Genomic DNA, 24,408 nt, shown 5'->3' with positions numbered 1-24,408 from the left:
CTTAATACATAACACAGCCTATTTTAAATAATTGAAAAAATACATTTAATTTTTAAATCAACATTCTTTAAAGACTTGTTTCCTGGTGTTTATTAGGTTGAGGCGCTGCCACAAAAGGTACAAAATGTATCAAAAATAGTATGTGTAACAAAATTTGTTGTTATAATTTGTAATATATAACAAGTGAATCTTTAATTGTGAAGTGTTTCTTTAAGTACATGTCACAGCTTTGATTGAGGAAAAAAAATAAATGGAATGTAAAACCAGCAAGTTTAAAGTTTTTTTTTTTTTTTTTTAAATCAGCCTTTCCAACACATCTGTGTGTCGGACTCTCTTCTCCTCATGCAGCAGCGGTGAGCTCCTCCGGCCGCGGTCATGCATTTTTCATGTGACCTTTTAACATTGTGTGAACGGCAGAAGAAAGCAACAGGATTGAGCATCTATATGTTAGACGTCAGCGCTCTCCAAGTTGTCAGTGTCCATATGCTGCTGGCCGCATTAACAACATCTGCTATCCGCTTACAAGAGCTTTTTTTTATCCAATTTGCATTTTAACATAATATATAACCTTGTACTAGGAATGACAAGATTTATCTGTAAAATCTATACGTGTGATTATTCAGGTCACAATATAATTGAAAGATTATATTATTGCGAGAATTTTAGAAAAAGAAAATACTGCTTTTCAAATGATACTTCAAGAAAGTAAACCTATTTCATGTGTCTTTTTATCTCTCTGTTTATTAGGGCAGCACAATATATAACAAAAGTATCAATATAACAAAAAACTAAATGTATTGCAAAAACACCACGGTTTTTCAAATTAATGTGTATTTTTAAATCAAAAGGGCAGCTTTGATTTATTATTTTTCTAAAGTCCTAATCACCCATGTATTAATCTTGGTCAATGAAAAGCTGAAAAAGAAGGTCTGGATAGGCGAGTATAAAAGTTTTTTTTTCTTTTTCGTTTTTTAAAACCAGATTGTAAAAGATAATCACATGAAAAGCTTTGATAAACAGGACTTTTATAGATATTTACAAATAAGGAGTTATTATAACCAAGAAATCAAACAATACAACTACCATTATAACCCTCTGATGAATACTTTTAAGGCATATAAATCAGAACTTTCAAGGGAATAAAATGATAAATTATAAAAATGCATTTATTCTGGACAACCACTCTTATATACTAAAAATAAATCGTAAAGAGAATATCTTCTCTATGTTGTTTTGACTGACAATGGAGAACCACAAAGTCACTGGAAATAATTCTGTTGGAAAAATGTCTAATGATTTTTCAACACCATATCAAAATGTCTACAGGGAAATGCTAAATGTTGGAGGAATTATGGTTGCCAGGAGTCACACCACTATCATGTGTTCTGGGACAGTCCTGTTGCTAAAAAATGTTGGACAGAAATTAACAAGGCATTACAGTTTGATATTATTATTGCACTCAATTTCAGAACTATGCATTTGGGCCCCAAAACTCGTGCCATGGACACAATAAATGGATATATTTGGAATATACTTCTGGCAGCAGGGAAAAGGCCATGACACAAGTGACTATTAAAGACTGGACTGACATTGTAATTGACATATGGAATATGGAGACAATCACATTTGAAATTTGGACAAATTTGACCAACTTTGGACCAAATCGGATGTTTATTTTGGACTTAATGTTTGTTTATTTGTTTTGATCTTTTCTCTACAATTTCCTCCTATGTTGTCCATGTTCTTGATTAATTTGTGTTTGCTTTTAAGTTTTATATTATTGAAAAAAATAAAGTGTAATATAAGTACACTGTAATAACAATAATAATATATAAGTTTGTATTATATATTGAAATAAATGTTCAGAAAATTCCACAGTTTGCCAATTACAGTTTGTTCCGGCCAAATAAGCTATAAAATGTTTTGGAATATGAGTAGCTCACGGTTGTTTTGTTCTAGTGAAAGTAGCTCACAGAGGCAAAAAGGTTGAAGACCCCTGCGTTAACCTCCTCCCTTCCTTATTTTCAAATTTTAATTTTTTATTTTAATTTTTTTACTTGACTTGTTTCTCTCTGATCCCTTGTTTTTGTTGTTTATGTTTAAAATGTGTGCCTAAGACCCACTTCTGGGATTGGTTTACCATAGTATTTTCCTGAATTGTTTATGAATGAATTGTGGCTTTTAAATATAAAATGTCCATTACCATTATTGACCGTTCTTTAAGCTAAACCTGAGGTGTTAATTTGTGCCTTTTTAAGGCAGGAATTCCAAGGCCAATCATTTAACTCGCTTTAACTTGCTATAACATGTTTTATAAGCCACAGTTAGACTTAAAAATATGCAAAACAGTTATGTAACACGTCTGAATTATTAACTTCTTTATGTGCCTTTCACAGAGATGAAGCTATAAACGCATTATGTAATGTCTTGGATTATTAAACAGGACAAGTTTCAGTGGTGAATGTGTCGGGGGCTGACCGTGGGTTCATAATTTGCTGAGGAGTTCACAGCTATTTGTAGCCGTACCACTCAACAACACTGACATCACGCAGCACAACTTTTGTTATTCTAGCATCACACAGCATCGAGCCAACAGTGAAACCCAAACTGTGCAGATTGAAGCGGAGGACTTGTGAAATGTCACGAACAAAGCTGCAATAATGATGATGACAGCACGAGTCAGAACTATAGGGTAGTTTGGCACAAAGTCAATTAGGATCAGAGGTAAGACGGATGGCCATGTACTTGGGTAAGAGATACACTATTTACATTAAAACATACATTTATAAAATGCTTTATCAAAGACATGGTCAGACTGCACCTTGGTAGAGAATCACTGCATCTGTTTTTGTTTCCATAATTTCATTCTATTACACTTGGTTCAGTCACAGTTAATTAAAGGTTTTTATTCTAGGGTTTCAGAGTGATGAAAATAAAGCACTGTTGCCATAGCAGTTAACATATCGGGCATTCGTGTGCCTTTATCTCAAAAAGTTAAGATTTTTCTGTTACCAATAATAAAATCACTGAGTCCACTCTTTAACAGCATTTAATAGAGCTAATCGGATTTATTGTCAGTCTTATCAAGAGCTAAATTTAGCTGTTATTTGCCAGAAAACATCAAACTATTTTTATTTTAGCTCGCCATTGTAACACAGGTAATTAATTAAATCTAGTGTCTGGTTATTCTTACGCAAATCTGCTGCTCTAGTATGGACGACTCACAGTCAACGTTAACGCATTACTTTGACATATTTCAGTGAGCATCTGTCACAGTCAAGGTAAAAACAACCTACTTTTGTTTTTATAGATGAACAAAAGTATATTGATAAGAAGATGATGAATTGAATTAATAATAATCATTTTGTGAATACTATTCCTTTGTCCTTTAGGTGATGCCACAAAAAACAAATGTTGTCATGCAATAAACACTGTGTTCCAAATTATTATGCCAATAATATTTTTCTCTGATTTTGCCAAATAGTCAATATAAATGACAAGTCATTGTCATCATCAACTTTTAGAGTACAATTAGAATGTTAGTGAACAAACCATGTTATAGTTGTAAAGAACTGAACATGGCCATTTGTTAAATTAGAAGCATTAGCAGGTCATATTTACTAAAACTCAAAAGCTATTTCAATTAAAACATCTTAACAGGTCAAGTTACATTTGAACATAGGAGCCCTTAATTGATAGGAGCTTCACAATTCTTGCATTTATTGAACTTGTGAGTTTGTGGAGAGTTTCTGCTTGAATTTCTTTGCATGATGTCAGAATATTCTCCCAGATCTGCTGCAGCATGAGATGGTGCATTATCATGTATGAAGATGATTTTGTTACGGAAAGTACGGTTCTTCTATTTGTACCGTGGAAGAAAGTGGTCAGTCAGAAACTCCACATACTTTACAGAGGTCATGTTCACACCTTCAGGGACCCTAAAGGGGTCGACCATGCTCGTGAGCATTGGTTAAGGGTGGTTGAATAGAAGGTTTATGCATAACTGCAAGTCTCTAGAGGATCCTACACCTTGATGTTCGCAGGACTCAAGAGCCGCTTCTGTTTGCTGCTTTGTAATGGTATTTTAGCCGCTGCTCTTTTAATCCGATGTATGTCTGGCAGAAACCTTCCTCATTGTGCCTTTATCTGCACAAATCCGTGTGTGATCTGAATCAGCTACAAATCTTCGATGATCACACTAAGATTTTCATAACTTGTCCAAGGCATTCAAGTATGTCATGCTTTTCGGCCCTAAAGAGATCCTTTTTCTTTCCCATATTGCTTGAAATGGGGGTCTGCTTAATAATGTGGAACGTCCTTCTTAAGTAATTTTCCCTTTAATTGGACCTATCTGGCAATCTAATTGGCACAGGCGTCAGATTGATTTCACTGACCCAAAGATCCCTACACAATACAATCCATGAGTTTCACTGGGGGGGGGGGGGAAATGACCTTTATTACCCTTAAACACAATTTGCATAATAATTAGGAACACTGTGTGGAGGTTGCTCTGAGGACGTGTTTGATGGGACCCTACCACTACATTCAGGATAGACGCTCAAAATGTGCATGAACTTGTGACCCTTTGTGGTTATGACTAAGTTTAGCATCTCATTAAATTTCCTTAATATGCAGCTGAAATCAGGTAAAAATATTGAACCTTCTCACATCCCACATAACCCACCTGAACCTTTGGGAACAACTGAATTAAGCGTTTGCTCTGTCGTAAGTTGACATTTAAAAATCTCATATCATTAGCTCAATATTTGAATTGGTTTGGCATATTCATGCTTTTCCCACTATTGTACGGCCGTAGCAAGACCGAATATTACTTTTGACACTTTAACACTTCTCATGGCAAGTCCATTTGATGCTTTTGCTCATCAGAGGTAAGAGTACACCGCGTGAGGACACGAAGATCTTTCTCACAGTAGACTGTCTTTAGACGCATGCTCCATGGCAGCCTCTTCACAAATCAAGCCTGAAATATTCCCGTGTTGACCTGCTCAGCTCCTTTACCTGCGTCACTGAAGCCTAAGACAAGATGCTGATTGATCGCTTTCAGCAGGGGAGCGGTGATGAAAATATCTACAGTCCGGCGAAGGAAAAATGAATAGAGCCCACAACACTTTTTCAGTGAGTCTTTTTCAAATTTACTTTGAGGATATTGAATAGTGTGCTTGTTAAAAAAAACTACAGGAAGCATGCCTGAAAAAATAAAGCATTACATGATTCCAAATATGGAAACTGACTTTCATGCAAGTGTTAAATAAGATTGATGTAAGATTGATATACACTGAATATATTTACATCCCCCAGGGTCTCATTTATAAAACTTAGTAAAAGTGTTCATATGGACAAGGCTCAGTTCTCTAAGCCCTGATGCAAAAGTGTTTGGACCATACTAAACATTTCCACATCAAGTTGTCTTTTTGTTTTACAAACTTGGAAACATGGAAAGTCATGTATGGAACATTTTATTATGCACACTTCTTATTAATTACTTTACTGTAATGACCTTTGACATCTTGTGTAGTATTGTATCGATTATTACATATATTATTAGAAATATAATAATTCCTTGAATTGACATATGTAATGTGGCAGAAGTCTTAGTCAACAATTCAATGTCACGTTAACACTAATAAATAGTATTATTTTTCCTTAAGAACATCAGTATTCGCACATGTCTACATCTTGACCTTTAAGAATCCATTGCATAGCCATTAAAGAATAGTCATCATGTCCTGGTGAAAGATTTTTCATTACAGGTACCGTATTAGTGCTAGTTATTTTTACTTTATTTTATTTTTAAATTTTATTCTATTATCATTATTTTATCATTTTATCTGATTTTTTATCTTTATTCTGTATTTTTATTATCTATTTTATTTCCCCCCCTCCATTCCCTATTAAGATAGGAGAGGAGTTTTGTTAATAAGAGTTTTTTGTTTTGTTCATAAGAGTTCTATTAAGAGTGCTTTTTTGAAACTTCCTATAATCTGTCCTTTCCTCCTGTTCTACTGCGTTGTAACAACGAAATTTCCCCTTGCGTGGATATTAAAGGTTTATCTTATCTTATCTTATCGTATTGAGGACCTGACTGACTAACTCAGGCTGAATGGGAAAAAGTAGGGAGAAATGAAATGATGCTCTGTACAACAGTGCAGTCTAAAATAAGTCAAAGGGAATGTCACAAACAAGAAAGAGGGCAACTTTTATAAATGATGCATTTAAAAGATAAACAGATTTTCAGCATTGGGTGAGATTCACACCAACACTCAACAGTTTGTGTCGAGGTTAGACTTTGTTCATGACACAGAGTGCAGAGGAGAGAGAAAATCCTCCAACCCCGCGGTGCAGATGCACTGCGTAGGAAGGCAGGGTCTTTTACTCAGGCTTTCAATAATAATGGTTAATTGCTAGATTTCTCCAGGTTCTCTCAACTTGCATCACAAGTAGGTGCGGAAGCATTTTATTGCTACCGACAGAATACAGTGTTTGGGTGCTCGCTCGCTCTCTTAATTGTCATTCCCTGCTCACAGGCACATTGCTCTGGCAGATTCCCCCGAGAGAGGTTTCCCCAGAATCTACGTAAAAGGATTCCTTCCCACGCCACGGTCTTAGAAACATCTCATTTTCATCCTCCCGCGCACACTCCCACACGCCCTCGCAGTGTCCTCGTGTCTCCCTGCTTACTGCAGACTCCATTTTTTCCCTTGTTACTTCTAAACTTCTCAGGGCTTCTCTCACTTCCTGCCCCCCCACGTCTTATAGATCCTCTGTGGGAGGCAGCATCTCCCTCTCTCTGCAGCGTGGGCTCTTACTGACAAATGACATGCCGGGCCCACCAGCTTTGCGTAGGGGGAGAAAAGCTTTAACTTAAGGAGGAGGAATGAATTTGATTGGCCGCAGAAATTCAGGGGCTGTATCTTAGCAAGCAGTACATGAACGGGCTCCGGCAAGAAGTGAGAACTATAGACATCTGCAGTACTATATCACACTTACAGTATGCTTTAAGAAATAATGACCATGAGCCAGACCCTGCTCCGAAGCTCCAGAGCTCTAAACTGTGACAGTGAAATATCTTGGTAAACCATTAGCGGGGACATTGTATAAACATTTGTCTAGACAGCTCATAACAAGCTTTAACTGGTGTTACTGTTGATGTTTTTCATCACCACACAATACATCACTTACGGGTATTCCTTTTCTAAGTCACCGGCCAAATTAATGGCAGTGGGATCTCGGTCTAACGCCAGAAGGGTGATTTCAGGAATGGTGTTTAATATCGCCTTTGAATGACCACCGCCTCCAAACGTCATGTCGAGGACCACCTACACACAGGAAGAAGCAAAATATTTCAAATTAATTATCATCATGATCAGAACAGAACAAATGAGTAAAGCTACCATCCACATCACCAACAACACAAACCCTATCCATATACAGTACATTAACACATACAATAACATGGAAGGAAATACTAGCCATGATCACGCATTTTAGTATTTTTCCTGTACACTGTGATTGATATATCCAGCTGACACTCAAGAGCCTCAAACAAGTGGGTTAGATAGAGAAATAGTGAATCACAATATGACCAAAAAAGCAGATTGTCACACGGATGAGATCACGATTAGATTTTGACACCATATCTCTCCATAACAATGATTCCAACTGGCCCTGAACTGAGCCAGTTCCAGAGATTTCTGTCAGCATTTTCAGCCAAACATTATCTGCAACTATCTATCGGAGCATGCTCTTCAGATTGCCCTTTTAATGTATGCATACATTATGAAATAATTCAAAGAGACAGAATATTTAGGAGTCATAATTACTAGCAATATTAATTTTTAAAGTTCGGTCAAGAGGGTTTGCAAAAAGGTTCAAACTGAACTTGAGCTGTTTTGGTTTTATCAGAAGTCTCATCAAGCTGCTCTGTGATATCTACATGCTTTGATATTCTCACATTTCTCTGACTGTCTCACCTCATGGTCACAGACTTCACCCTGTCACTTAGGCCAGTCGTGTTATTATAAAGGCAAGTGATTAAGGTACTTGACAGAAATCTCATGAGATGGAACCATTGTGATATAATCCGATCTTCACATTTGATTTTTTTTATTTAAGAACAATGAAACTGTTAACAAAGCATGTGTCACCACTGTTTTCTAGTCTGTCTGTGCGGTATCAAGGCTCTCTCAGAACAAACACCAGAGTCTCTGTCATCTTTTGGACAGTCCAATATTTCTTTCAATGGCCCCAGCCTGAAAAACTCTCTTCACACGGACTTAAACTGCAGATTGGCCTGAACATCTGAACATCTAGCCAACGTCCGAGACTGTGGCTCGTGTAATCATTTTGAGTGAAATTATTATTGAAATTATTTTATACTTACAGAACGTTTGCCAATGTATAATACTTATTTGTACTGAACTGTTCTAAAAGCTTCCAATGGATAGATGTTGAAAATGATAATTTTTGCTATAACACTTGAAACAATGCACATTTTTCGCCCAATGTAATAAAAACTGTCACATTGAAAAGCACTAGCTCCTAGGTCAAGGTCCCTTATTCAAAACGATTAGTTCAGGTGGAGGGTCCGTCATCTGCCTGTCACAATGGAGATTATTGCTTTTACATGGGATATAATTGCATTAAACTTGTATCTTGCATTTAGTTTATCAATGTAATACTTTGGGACATTCCAGGCAACGTAATAACATCACTACGCAGACAAGGATGTGGTGGACCCTCCACTAGAAAAGTTACAATAAAATGACAAAGTGCTTTAAAGATATAATGAGAACTAAATCTGTCTGCTCATTCCCCTAACAACCTTACAGTCATGTTACTGTAAATGTCCAGATCATCAATGGCTTATTGTAACTAACACTGAATCATCAAATAAAACAAACATCAGACACAAACGATAAAAGTCTAGAAAAAGAAAGCTAATTGATACATTTAGAGTCATTACAAATAAATTACCGTCAATACAAATCACATGGACACCTCTGGTCTACGGGAACAAGGCAGATGACTGTTTACTACAACTGTCTGTCTGGATGACTGTAATAGCATGTGGTGAGAGCCATAATGGTTGCAGAGCAAGGCTTTCTTTGCAATGGGTTTTAATTTTACATCCAGAGTGCAGATTGTGGGTAATGGAAAAGGAGGATGCCTCATGTCACTAAAAATAACTCTAGATTGATATAGTTTTGTAATAGGGCTTTTTATGCAGCATTATTTAAGCTTTATCAGGGTTTCAAATGGAAAATATTTTTAAATATTTGAGAGTATGAAAAAACATAAAAACATGCCATCATAAGTTGTAATAAAACTTGCATACAGCAGGTATTATATATTTATTTAAGGCAGATTTGCGTCAATATATTAAAGAACGAAAATCATATATTTTGATTGAAAAAGAAAAGACTTTAAGCCCCGTTGTGTTAATGCATCAGTTTATGCACTCGACTAATTACTTCAGACTGATGAATAATGTATTGACATTTGGTACCATCAACTTTGTACTACAATACTGTGACAAGGACCAAACTAAAGCTAACAGAGATGATGCTTTTGAGTGTAGGTATTCAGTGAGCTTTTTATCGCTTAAAAAGGTTGATAAGTGGCAATCTAGGATCAATAAATGTTCAAAGTGATTAAAAACAAGAATTATAGCCTGCTAGCACCATTTTTACTATACAGTTACTATATTTGCAACGTTCACACTTAAGCATGAATATTATGTTTCTAAAATTTCCGCTCATCCTGTTGGTTGATGCAGCTGATTAAAAGCTGTACTGGGCAGGACTCGGCCAATTGCTATAGAGAAAACACGTAGGTGCAGTGAGACAAGAGTACGATTGCTCCAAAGGTTGGCCCAACTTACACCCCTCTTTGAGCTTTATATGAATGTCAGCAAACGGTAGAGAACAGATGTAAAATTGCACAAAAGGAAATGCCATCTATTACCCACAAAAACATTAAACATGTGGATCGATGGTGACGCTGGCGCTGGGTGTGTGCTTGCATGTGTGAGGGGAGAAATGATCAATGGCGGTTCCCTTTCCAGCGCACAGCAGCAGATGGGGAGGGGGAGTGGGCTAGTCGGATGAGTCACACGCATAATGAACTTGCCTGTTGTGCTATTCAATACACACAAAAAAGGAAAAATCTAAACACACAAACAGACAAAATAAAAACATTTTAAAGAGCAAGCAAGCAGGCTTCTGTAAAAGGTTGGACATAAGCAAACAGAGAAGGGGATTGTAAACAGGAGTGTCGCACTTGTCACAACAATTTTTCAATATCACTTTTCAAGGAAAAATTTTAAGAAATGGTTAGAACTGTTTCATTTCATGAGAGCAGATAATGAACAGAAGTCCGGCTGCAGAAAGATTTAGCAAAAATATGAATCCAATTGTGAATTTTCTGTAAACTGTTTTGCGGTTTATGTGTATAAATACAATTCTGTTCAGGTTTAGCATATAGTACATCATTAGACAAGATATTGTGTCGTTTGCGGAGGAAATGATGTTACTTAAAATATTTGCAGTATTTGTCATTTGCTAATTGCGACCATTCAAAGTGTGATTTGAATTTGATCATAATTAATCTTGCAGCTCCAATTAATTAATGCATACACCCATGCATCACTGGCATTGCCGCGCTCATGTATTATAAGAAGTTACACCCACTTGCACTCCCTCTAACCTCACTCGCTCGAAGTCCACTGAGGGAGGAATTAAATGTGCATTGACAGGATTGCCAAATTGGATGTTTACAAGGTCATTTATAAAAGGTAAATTAAAAGCAAGTTTCCTTTAGCCTAAGGGAAAAGCACTTCATTCTCAAAAGAATGAATCCCTTTTTCTCAAGAACCCAACCAAAACATTTTCTTCTCCGGCTGCGTTCAGATGCCCAGAACAACTATGTGAGAGATTTGAGAAAGAGATTTGTTGATAATAGGTTTGGCATTTGCGACAATGATTGGCACCAAACTCTGAGAGTGAGTCATTCGCATTGATATTTCATCCACGGGAGATGTCAGAGAGGCCCCTCGTACAGACCAAGCAAAGAAAGACAAGAAAATGAACAGGGTCAATCAGGTGAACAGACTCCACAAGAAATATTAAGTTTGGTAAAAAGTAAGAGTAGTGCAATTTCTGCCTTTGCCAGCAGAGGGAACAGGAGAGTTAGGAGTAGTCAGAGTGGTGCAGTACAAGATGCAAGTAAACTTTGGCAGTTGTCCCCACACAGCATTCATAATAACAGATGTATTCCTCCAAAAGGAAACCAATTATCTTTTAAGTATCATTTATTGCTAAGTATTTGATTGTAGAGAATGAATGTAGACTCATTCAACTTCTACTTATTCATAATGTGAGCTGCTTACTGGTAACTATGGGCCTTGGGGGGGACCCTCTGGAGCTAGATTTTAGCGTAGTCACGATAACAAATTGTGAAGTGTGAAACATTGCAACAGAAAAATGTTGCAGCTGTCAAGTTCATCAGGTTATTTGATATTTGTGATTATCTAGGTCACAATGCAATCGTAAAGACAAGAACATTATAATAGGGACAATTTTCTAAGCTGAATTAAGTATTTTCAAATCAATCTAGAGTCCAAAACAATATACCTAAATGTAAAGTACTTTATCTTTATCTGGCCGTTTCTGGTCATATTTACTTAATTTTGTCATTCAGAAAGTTCACTTTCATAAAGCTGGTCACACAATTGAGTAACAGTAACATGGAATGACAGCTTTCACTTACTGACTGTTTGGTTAGTAAAATTTGATTATGTGACATCCCAAATATGCCAGTTATGCCGATAAACTATTCCCAAAAGCAAAAAATAATCTAGGAAAATGGATAATACTGTTCAAATACTGCAACAGGTAAAAGCCGAATGAAACACTTCAGTAGTGAGTCAAAGAAGTTATTTATTTGACCATGTAGAGCTCAAATCTTGCCCGGATAAGTCGATATAGTAATTACCGTGACAGCTCTAACTGTGGGTCCAACGCCTAAACGCCTCTGATTATCAAAACAAAATATATTTAAGTGTCCAATATGAGTAATGTTTAGGGGTCAGATATTATTATGTGGTCATCACGGATATATCCGTTACACAGGCAGAAAACTCACTCAGCGATGGCCATATGGAAAAAAGGGGGCCTCTTCTGGTTGAATTCATTAGGAAAAGGGGAACAGGAACCAGAGAAGCCAAGTACTTACCTAAATCCTACTTGTGACTCCCCAGCCCAGGTCAGTTACAGTGGGGGAGCTACAATGTCATTGAGGGGAGTTTTTACAGATCTTGTTTCACTAACACACAGACCATTAGGGAGACAGATATACAGGTACGGGATCGCTTTTCTTGTCGCGTCCGTTGCCATGGCAAGAGCAGAGCGGTTTGCGTTTCTCTCTCTCTCTCTCTCTCTGTCACACAAAGTTCATAGTGAGAATTTTTGGAGGTGGCACAGTTGCAAAGGGGTGGACAAAAATGCTGTTGGGCGATGAGTCAGAATTTAATAGACAATTTTCAAGTGTTGCATTTGTGCCAGTCTGCTGGAACAATTCAATTAGCAGAAAGTCCAATTTTGTAGAATAAACACATGCAAAATTCAGCTGCTCAGAAGCCAGCGTGGGAATAAGAGAAAATTAAGTTATTTTTCCCTAACAAAAACAGCCAGTTGTACCAAACGTATGCTTTGCCCCAGTCCTGGATAAAAATAAATCAGTCAATCAGTGGTTGTAAATTTAAATGTCAATCAAATATTTACTCTCGTGATCCAACCACAAACGTTCACCAGCTGTTAACTCTCTATGTCCATTGCTCTGATAACGGAGGGCCTCTGGAGTAAAAACAAAATACAAAACTTTATGCAAATATAGGATGTGTGTGATAAGCCTTGTGACAAACTCCAAAATATTAAAATCTCTAATAGAACAAAGATAAGAGGGGAAATTCCAGTGTTACAACTAACAGTTCAAAACAGCTGGAGAATAGAACATGCAATTAAAAAAAATGTTGAAAGGAAAATATCTTTAAAAAAAAATAGACTTGAAGGCGGTATGGACGATTTTTCGGCGATTTGAGAACGCAGGCGGAAGTGCGCATGCGCACTCCCCCGTGCGGACTGATACAACACACACGTGCGTTTGTTTATTAGCGCAACGGAGTGCATCGCATCGCTCGTCTCCCGTAGATTTCTGTCCTCTTCTGCGTCAGCTCGAACTGTCTTTCTCCGTCTTCATTTTGCCCCGTACACTGAGGGAACTATATTATGATAGATCCATGCGCTTAGGCACGCGGAAAAGTGGGGACGAGCCTGACGCGGCTGCAGGTGAGCGGTAGGTGCGTTTTATGATTGATACGTGGCAGGACAAATGATTTATCCACGCCACGAGAAAATATGATACAAAATTTGCTGAAAAAAATCGTCCATACCACCTTTAAATCAAACGCAACGTGCAGATCGGGCAAAGAATAAAAAACTCTTGTGTAGAATAAGTAACGAGGGTTGTGTACAGTGCATTATAGGGAAAGAATAAACAGCATACAGATGATTTACATGAAATTAATGAACTAAAGACTAAAAGAGTAATATGAAAACATTCAATGCAGAACAATTGTGTCCCAAGGTTTCCAAGGTCCTAGTCTCTTTCAGTCTTTTTTTTAAGGATTTTTGGCCCATATGCTTTACCAGACAGGACAAAATAGTGTGAAATGGCGATTCAAACTCATGGCGCTATTTTTGGTTTTCATAACAAAAATAAATTTAAAAATCGATGACTCTAAAAAATATTTCTACTATATCTACTTTGCAGTCTGTTCTGCAGCCCAAATCACTCATTGTAAACTGCTCCGATGCGCTGTCATTTTCTCCCTAATTGGCCGTCCACAGTGTGACGTGGTGAGGTTCTGCACATGTGCACCTGACTGTGAACACGGCTCTCACATAACCTTTAAGACTTTACACGTGTTCATTTAAGTCTAAAAATTCATTTGACACAGTGGAAGATAAGATAAGGATTTACCTCAGTGTAAATGGGTTGCTCTGGGATATATCAGTATTGTGTATTATTTGCAATAGAATAGTTATTTATTGCAATAAGGATGCAATAAAATCAGACTTTACTTTATATGTCCCAAAGAGGAAATGGTTTTGTTACTGTCAATAAACATAAATATGAAAATAAAATAATAAGTACACTTTTTTTGTTTTTAATTCCCTATGACCAAAAAAGAACAAAAAGAACATAATTTAAGAAAAATCCCATAACAGTCAGTGAGCATATTCTATTATACAGTAATAAATGTTTGCAAGGAATTTTAGAAGATGTCCATTTCTACTTGGACTGCAAGATGTAACACAATTTAAATCATTATTCAAAAGTATTCCTGGAATTGAAGAAACTATCATAATTCTGAGAGTGAAATTACACAATATTGTTAATAATTATGATATGGAAATAATAAAAGAAGTTGAACAATTAAAAAAAATATATGTTCATTAAAAAGGGTTCAAATGTTCCCCCCAAAATGGTTCAGCCCTACTTGAAACAATCTTCATACATGCATGCATTACATGGAATCAAACTAGAACTTCTACTTATGATGAGTGAAGTTTGAAGGAAAATCTAAATATTGTTGGTATATTGTCATCCTATAGCGTTTCAAATATTGAGCAGACCTAGAACGACATCTATCGCGCAGACAGGACGAGTGAGTGAATGGGGGCAGGGTGCTACCAAAACAGATGGCCAGTGAGAGCAGACAAACTCAAAAAGCCATGAAAGCTTTGTCCAATTACTCTGTCAGGAGATTATGTTGATGGCGGATGGCGATGTCTGGGTTGACGCATCTTTTTAACCATCCCTGACCGGCGTCTCGGGCAGTAAAAGCATTTGAGTGGCTAAACGTGCAAGTGATACACGAGTACAAATAAGTTGACAAAACCCTTTGCCTGAGGGCGCCTTCCAAATGCCCGCCTACGTGTTCAGGTAATCGCTCGCCTTTGTTCAAGGAATGCGGCAGAGTTTGGACAAATACTTTCATTCCTCATCTATTCACTGCTGTTTGCCGACTCCTGGCACAAGTTTAAATAAAGGCATTTAAGGAGGTATTTGAGCTAGTTAAGACAGGACACCTCGGCGCGCGTGCAGCCGTCTGTAGGTCATTTACAAAAGTGGGAAGTCTGACTCCAGTAGATTCATAACAACTGCTATACACGAGGTGATTCAGTAATAAAAAGTCATAAATTAATCTGTGGTAATAAATTTAATAAGCCAAAAGAGCATGACATTTGAAAAGGCGACTCAACTCTACAACTGGCTGCACTGTGTTTATTAGCGATAGGGCACAAAGAGATTGTCTGCTTACATTTTATGACAGGTTTGTTAATGTCTTGCTCGTGACAAATTGGAAATATAGGCCTAATGTTTGTAATGAGCTGATAGGAAACATCTGGTGCCCGTGCACAATCTGTTATTGTTTTTGAATCATATTCTTCAAGCGTTTTGAGCAGCTGGTATTTTTAGGAGCAGAAACAACTTAACACTTGGGACCCCTTTGGTGAAACAAATATTTACTTATTATTTATTTGATAGGGACAGATACAACAAGCATAGATTAACATTAACATCCAATAATCTAATGCAGGTATGAAAGTGTTTAAAATGAAGTCTAGTCCAAATCAAACCTATTAGTACTGATCTTATAATCACCTTGTAATCACACTTCTGGTCGGGCGGGAACTCGGTTCACTTAAGTGGAGAACGAAGGAAAAGTCTCGCCGCTTAACTATGCTTATCATTTAGATTGATATGTGTCCAATGCTCATGTGACAGTCAACTACGCACCGATTCCCTGGACGGCCTAAGAACGACTTTTTAGTCAGTGTAGAACTTATTTCTCTCGAGGTTGGCAGCCTTATGTTAACTAATACAACCGGAAAGAGGATTAAATCGGATGGCGGCGCCCAGACGGGCTCCTGGAATAACGTGAATAGAAATAGAAAATGAATAGAATGATGAAATAGAAAAATAGTTTCCAGCTCTTGCAAAAAAAAGTTTGCAGATTTAAATGTTGCTGTTCCTTGACTGGTTCACACACATTGTTTTGATAGAAATGCTCGTACAGCTGCAAACAAGTATGTACTAGTATAAAAGGCTGGCATGAATGCAATAAGAACGGCACATTGCCGCGTACAATGCGAGTTCAACCCCCTTCACACGCTCACACACTTCCTCAGGGGATTTTACAGTTAACATGCCACAACAACTAACAATTCATTTAACAATTCATAAAAGCATCTCACACCCAGACCACCCCAACGCTCGCTCCAGGTGATGTTAGATCTCAGTGGATTTATCAGATTTTTGAGGTGTTCTCAAACTGTGGGCCATGTACAACTAGTGTTCCACAATGAGCATCTTATGGGGACACTTTATTGCAGGTCAAGTCCTAGTTTTAGTTCTGGTTACAGCATGAAAAATATTATAATTAAAAGGGGTATATAATGTAACTTTACTGTTTGAGGGTTTGATATCTGCTCGTCTCCATGGAAATATTATAGCCATGCCTTGAATATTCCAATTTGTAGCATTGGCTTGAGTGCCACATTAGAAAAGGGGACTTAGCAGGAGGTGGCTCCTGCTAAGTCTCTTACTGGTTATTATTAATTAATATTATAGTTATTAATTATCCTTGTTTAGATTACATATAGGAGTTGTAGTTACAGAGGTATAACTTGCTACTTGATAGCGTTCGAGTATAACTCCATTTTGACCCACAGAAGCAGACAACTTGTACTTTGAGCAAAGTACAGGCCAGATGACCTGCTGTGAAACTATCTAAACAATTTGAGGACTCTGTGTCACTGTGTCTCCTCTTACCATATATAGCAAATTTAAGAGTAATCTGATAAACATAGGATACGTGATGTATTCATACATTTGTCTTGAGAAATACCTAAACAAAAATATATTTCCACTGTTGCTTTAGGTATTTTCAAATATCCAAATGCACAAAGTTTGTGAATGGAAACAAATTCCTCCGAGACTCCTCACTACTTGGCAGAGAACATAATGTTATGCAAATGGGGGGCCATGCCACAGCTCGACTCTCAATAGCTCTTCTTGGCCCGCAAGTGTAAACACGATTTTCCAAACATAATGTACAAGTCTAAGATGCTAATTGTTCTTTCTGCGTTAAAACAAAATGGTGTACAGCCATTTGAGGGAAGTATCACCAATAATATACTGTAAAGTTTATTAGAAAATGTAACAAGGCAGAAATGCCTTGACATGTGAAAAACATGCGATGCCCAATATTTAATGTGTTACATGATATAATTGTAATTATAAAAATATATCATAATTTCTTTTTTTGAAGAAAATTAGGTAATATTTATATATATATATATATATATATATATAATATTTGTATATATATTTATTTATTGATAATATATATAGCAAAAACAGCAGATAATTACTGTATTTTATCCAGAACAGTGCAGAAAAATTGTGGGAGTTTTAGCCAAATGTTTCCTGTAAAATAACGCTATTGAGACTTCACCTCTTATATGCCCATTATTAGAGAAAATAGGAACCGATGACTCACAGAGCTGATGAGCATCATCTCTAAAATCACAGCCTTATGATGACATTTTCGGTAATATGTTTATTTTCAGCCATTATTTTGAGCAACTATCATATAATAAGATAAGATATTCCTTTATTGTCCACACATGGGGAAATTGCAACGCAGGTAGATACAGAGGAAAAGGACAGATAAATAAGTTTAAAAAACACTCTTAATAGAAGAACTCTTATAAACAAAAACTCCTATAGACAGAACCTCTAATTTCTTAATAAGGAATGGAGGGGGAAAATAAATATAAAATAAAATAGAAACAGCTAGAGTAAGACAAAATAATACTAATAATAATGGTAAAATAAACACTTTATTTACATCAGTTATATGCACATGAATATAACATTATTGCGGGTGTGAGTATGACAGTAATTGCACATGAAATATTTGTGGTGAGCCAAAACACCACAAACCCAAAGGTGATATAGAAGGTCATGAGCCATGTAAAGCCACACTCTGTAAAACATAACCTGAGTGCCTGAAATGGCATGGGAGTAATTAAAGACTTAAGAAATACAAAAACAAAAACATGTATGCACTATAATGTTTGATTCAGAAAATGCCAGAGCATTCATTTTCAGCAGAATTGGTTATTGAAATGCCATCTTGCTGGTCCCCTCAAAAACTAACGTCGATGTTTTATGCTGTGGCTGAGTATTTTTGGGGTTTGCAATGTCCTTACACTGTGTTTTATAGACGTTTTTATATTTGTTGTTATCGTAAATGACTTAAAGCGGAAACAAAATAGTCTGTAGTTCTGCTGAAGAAGCCCATGCCTGTCCGCGTTGCCATGATTGTTTTGATACCTCTGGCTTCTGCCCAAATCACAAACCTGCAGTGATTTGACTGGTTATAAAGTGGCTTGAGCCGCCCCAACACAAACGTGGGAGCAGTACAAGATGGACTGTTATCTCAATATTTATGAAAGTATACAGCAGGTGCATTAATGCTTATGATTTATTGTAGAAAAAAAAATCAGTTGTATCATCCAGATTCTGTATTTAGAAATACAAAATGTTTTGACTCTCATCCAGTCATGGATGAGAGTCATTCTCGTAGCTGTACCAAAGACTTGAAGCAATACCTGGAAAGGAGGTCAGTGCTTTCTTCTCAAAATGCTCCATGTAAAAGTTGGCCACTATGGGAGAAAACTGGTTCACCCTAAGGAAAAGATGCTGACACAGAAGCAGAGCAATGTAGTGTATTCTATCCAATGCAGTGAAGAAAGTTGTAAAGAGCGGTACAAAGGTGAGACTTAACGGCCACTTCATAAGAGACTTTATCAGCACAGAAGACATGCAATTTCAGGACCCCTTAAAGCCCCAAACCACTCTATCAAAGACAGTCAGGTGAAGATCCTAAGCAGGGAGAAAAGATGGTTTGAAAGAGGAGTTAAGGAGGAAATCTTTGTTAAAAAAAAAAAAAAAGAATGGAGCCGAAATGGAGGTTTGAGATTCAACCTTCCGGTCGTGTAGAATAGTTTTCTGAAACCCTGGAGTGGAAGATGTCCAGGGCATTGTGATGCTAATTAGGTACTCAGTGAGGAGGGAGTGAAAGTCAGTCGTATGATTTGCACAATTATTTGTTTGAGTTAAAGTCAAAGTTTATTTATAAAAGCACACTTACAACTTTAAAAGATTAAAGTGCTGTACAGAAAGGTGCAATAATATACATAAATCATAGTTTACTGATCCAAGTTATTTTTCTGTGACTTTGCAACTGCATTGTATTCAGCATCAACAGTGGCCAGTAAATAGTCTTCTTATACATGAATTGATTGGCTAAACCTGTTCAGCTACATTTTTGTGTGGCTCACATCATATTTCTCAATGTGGTGAGTAATTGCCAACAAGATGAAAAGGGACAAAGAAATCACTAAGTAGATCAACACAAATTATTCTAAACATTTCAAAGTCACTGCAACATCGCTGTCCAAGGTGCTGATTCACACATCGACTGCTTTTGGAGCTTTCAGAGAAAACCAAATCCCAATTGTTTTCAGAGGTTACGTTTGTTACCCACGCTGCCTGCCAGCAAGGATTTTGTTAAAACCACTTTAAAAAGATTTGTTTCATTTATTACACTTCCAATAAAACAGTGAGTGAAGAGGAACAGCCTGGTTCCTTTCCTCTTCTACATAAAGCTCATAAAACCCTTGTCAGCCATCCACCCACCTCCATGAGTTCTGAGACCGCCTCTTATACCACAGTGCCGCTGAGGCCGTCCCAGGAGGAGCACGAGGAGCAAGCGATTGTGTCTTGTGCCAGCCAATAACTCAATATTTACTGTAGGTGGGTATTCCCAGGCAACGATTAGCCTTTCTCATGTTTTTATCATTTTATCAGTGAAATGACATTGGGGAATAAGAGATCGAGTTTTTTTTAAATATATATGATATTGCTTAATTTTGAGCCATTATAAAAATGTCTGATTTTAAGAAAATAAAAAGTTGGCCTGATTTTCAGAGTACTTACATGGGAACGTTGAGAAAATTAATCATTTATAAGAGCCATCATTCCTCAGTAATTTTTTTAATTACAGTTTTCTCATTCTTAATACTAAAGTCAGAAATCACATTATAATCCAAGCTTATCACAAAAGCATATGTTATATTATGTACAATGGAGAAATCAGTAAGCTGACACAAGCATCTGGAATTTGAGTTCATGTCCACCCTATGGGTTAATTAATAAAAATGCCAGATACTAATTGTTTCTAAATATCTACTTGTATATCGATTTGTTTTATTTTTAGATACAATATCAATGCTCTTAAACTTTTGTATGATTGCATGATAATAATGTTACATTACACTGTAAACAAAATTTATGTTATAAAATGTAGGAACTTGTAGCTGTATAGCACTTATCTTCTCTAAAAGGGATTTTTTGTAATTTTGGTATCATGACAAAATCTAACAAGGAGTTTGGCAATATATCAAATAATCAATAATAATAGTATTCAAAAATAAAAGTAGAACTTTGGTTGTAAAAAAGGGTATGAATGATATTTCTGTACTTTTGTGGGTAATTTTACATTCCTTTCAGATACTTACACTAATATTAATATTATTCATATTATCAATATTATTATTATTAGGCCCGAGCGCCACAAGCTGGCGAGAGGCATATTAATCTCGCAAGGCCGTGCAAAGCACGGCTGTGAAAGTGCGCACGTAGTGCGCACGAAATCGAGCGCGAAGCGCTCGCCCACTTCCAAACACTCACTAACGCACTCCTTCACTCACGCACGCCCCGTGCATACTAATTAGTAGTAGGAAAATGGAACATTACCGTTGTAAATGGGCGAAGCCCGTGCAAAAGTGCGCACTAAACGAGCACTTTACATTGGGATGACGATCCCCATATAAAGCACTCATTTGCCCTAAGTAGCTCACAAATACGTTCCCCATCTCTTGCATGTTCCGTGCATATAAGCATGTAATGCAAAAATTGAACATTATTACTGTATAGAGGGCCAAAAACACAAAGTGGGCGGAGCCCACTCAAAATTAACGAAAGTACCCGTCAGTGACCAGGGACCCACACCATGAGGTAGGAAAGCGCGAGCGCTTTCCGAAAATGTATAGTTTATGATATTTGAAAAATGGGAAACATTGTTTTCGCATCGGAATATTATTCTTTCTTTTCTTTCTTTCTTCTCGGGACCAACCCCCCTATTTTTCACCCAGTGAACATTGACGAAAAGTCACAAAAATTTGCACACCTCTAAAAATCGTGCCTCACTACATTCTGGCTATTTCCCTTTTCTAAAATAAAAAATATTGGCGCGTCAGCGCCCCCAAATGTACCAAAAATGCATTGAGAGATAGGAAATTACCCAAAAAAAATCTGATCGTAGAATCATGAAATTTGGCGCAGAGGTAGATGGTGACAAGAGAAGTAAAAAATATTATTACGGCAACGCCGTCCGCCCAACCAAATGTCGGCCATATTGCTTCAAAAATGGCTAAGCATGACTCGGGAGTTTTTTCAAACGTCGTACTTTTACAAACTCCTCCCAGGGCGTTGGCTCTAAAAAGCTGAAATTTGGTGAAAATGCTACTGAGAAGTGGGACATCAAAAGTTATTCAAATTACATTGATACCTGTCACGGTCTCTGTGCGGCGAAGCCGCAAACTTTAGCTAGAATTTCAGAAATCTCCCAAATTTAACATTTCTGCCGTTTGCACAGATAAAGTCCGAATTGCGTCAAATTAGAATCAGTTGTTAAACTCTTTGCCCTAAACCTACTTGAAGTGAAATTAATTAATTTGGCGCCACAGCGCCCCCTACAGATTTTATATGGAGGTTAAATGTTTAGTTTTGCGAAATTATCTGAAATTTGACACAAAACTCAATTTTGGCATCCCCATCAAAAAAGTAAATGAGACCCATGTCATAATTGTTATGGCTTTGCTGTAGCGATGACCGAAACCTCCCATGTTATTCCAATGGGGAAATCGCCAGAACATGTTTACACTTTAGACTTTCATAAACTCCTCCCAGGGCGTTAGCGTCAACCTGAAATTTGGTGAGACTCATCTTCAGGGGTGAACCGTCAAACGTTATTCACATTTTTATTCAAAGAGTCACGGTGTCTGTGCGGCAAAGCTGCACATTTTGCCAAGAATTCAAAATAAAATAGCTTTTTGATGGTAAAACAAAGGGGAGAAGATGTGACAGCGTCACAGATTCAGCAGTAGGCATAATAAAAGGACAATTGGGGCGCGTTAGCGCCCCCTCCTCTTGCGGCGTGGCGGCGGCGTGGCGAGGGCCGATTATTGCCGCTTGCGGCTATATTTATTATTATTATTATACTGGGGTACTAAAAAACATGAGATATTATTTATTTTTTTTGTCAACATTGTCGAACATACATAAGGATAACTGGTATGACGTTTACTGGCTGTATATAAAATAGTATAATACTTTTGGTTATCATGTTTTTTTATGTCACAAATAAACTGGAAGGAGCAGTCTGAAGTCTATTTCAATCCATCTCAGCACTGCAAAGTAAGGCATAACCACAATGCAATAAATACACATGTAATGAACTCTACAGGCTTCAAAACTTCTCAAAGAACTACACTAGTGAGTATTAATTTGCTCCACACTCTGCAGTGGTAAACTACAACTGTAGTCACAGCTGCCCAGGGACACTCTGACAGAAGCAAGGCTACTAATCTGTGCAGGCTACAACCACCATCAATCAGACATTTGAACTAGATTTTGTGGGTGAAGTGTCATGCCTCATAACGACAGAACTCCAACCAAAACTCGATTAATCAATCTTCGAGTGGTGGATGAGTATTTTTCTGACAGTATACCGTCATTCCATGTCTTTTTTCAAATCTCTGCACTTTTCTGATAAAAAGCATTGTGTGTGAACACACTTCTATAACACATGTTATGCCATAATCTCCTTGAAACTTGCAAACAGAGACTTCTGCAGAAGGAAAAGAGCTGTGGATGTGATTGGACACTCTAAAGATGGGAAGGGAGGGACCTCGCCTGTGTGTGCATGAGTCATCACACCCCACCCTCAGCCAAACTGTCTGTTTTTGTCTCGCAGGTTTGCGATTTACAGAGCTACATTTCTCTCTGCACAGATCCAACAAATAATTTGTTTTAACAAGGGCATGAATGCTTAGAAGTTGCAAGGATAAAATCATTTCACCAATGTGGAAACACTCCAAAACGGCAGTCATAATGGCACTCTCGTCTTACAACACGGAGGTCCAGGATTTGATTTCCATATGAGATCTTTCAGGGACAGTTTCTTCCATGAATTTAAAACATGCACAATAACTTAATCCTCCAGCTAGGTAATCTGGATTGTTGTTATGTATAAATGTTCCCCAGCATGGTATAAACTAAATCTATATGTAATTTATTCAATTACAGGTAATTAATAGTTAAACGTTAGGTGACTGCGGAAACTTTATTACATGCATAATTAATTATATTTAAATGATAGGCATACTCATTGTTGTATAATAGGCCCATTTTTTTGTGATTACATTTTAAACTTAAAAATTATGCGAACCTTTGCTGTTAAATTGAATATCGTATTTGCTCTGAATGCATCTCTGGCACTCTATAACTCTGACAAGTTGGTGCTGTAGTGCATTAGCTTCCCTCTGCTATTGCTAACCTCAACAATGGCAATGACGACGACGACGACGACGACGACGACGACGACGACGACGACGACGACGACGACAACGACAACAACAACAACAACAGCAAATCAAACCAAGGAGTTAACTAACAGGGTTGCTAATATCCATTTAATCTGTGATGTATGTCATTGCGGTCTCACAAAAGTTTCCCTCTCTCTGTGTACATGGTGCGTGTGTTTGAGTCTGGGCGCACTCTGTGATGGCTCCTCCGCTTCTCCTTGCTCTGGTGCAGCAGTGTGTCGTTCTAACAAACTAATAGAAATGCCGCCAGATACATGCCAAGCTTATTCTCAGTTTATGGACAATGTTAAAATGCGTTGAAACTCCACAGACGTATGGTCAGGTCATTTTAAAGTGGGCATTTTTTGTAGTTGATTCCTAAAAGTTTCATGCCATTTCATAACAAAATATGGAAAGCGCTGTGAATACATTCCGAATACAATGTATGGAATCAGCTCTTTGTCCATGTTAAAGAGGCCGACAATATTATTCCAACAAGATGGTGCCGCTGACGGCCGCTCTGGTGTTTCTGACTTTGTTTTGT

The 24,408-nt window shown here is 37.3% G+C and overlaps 1 protein-coding gene across 3 annotated transcripts in view; it reads right to left on the bottom strand.

Annotated features, from left to right (window-relative positions):
* The window catches only part of mettl15 (methyltransferase 15, mitochondrial 12S rRNA N4-cytidine), a 53,111-nt gene that overhangs the window by 10,348 nt on the left and 18,355 nt on the right, over positions 1-24,408 (bottom strand). For all 3 annotated transcript variants that reach the window (XM_072465622.1, XM_072465620.1, XM_072465621.1), the window contains exon 3: positions 7,201-7,337. In XM_072465622.1, the coding sequence (XP_072321723.1) occupies positions 7,201-7,337 (137 nt within the window). The remainder of the gene's footprint in view (positions 1-7,200; positions 7,338-24,408) is intronic.

Source organism: Eucyclogobius newberryi, unplaced genomic scaffold (assembly GCF_026437365.1).
Source record: "Eucyclogobius newberryi isolate DKJ021-1_F unplaced genomic scaffold, fEucNew1.0.hap1 SCAF_5, whole genome shotgun sequence".
In the NCBI taxonomy this organism is placed as follows: Eukaryota; Metazoa; Chordata; class Actinopteri; order Gobiiformes; family Gobiidae; genus Eucyclogobius; species Eucyclogobius newberryi.
Note: the sequence above shows the minus strand (reverse complement) of the source record. Positions and strands in the feature narration are given on the sequence as shown.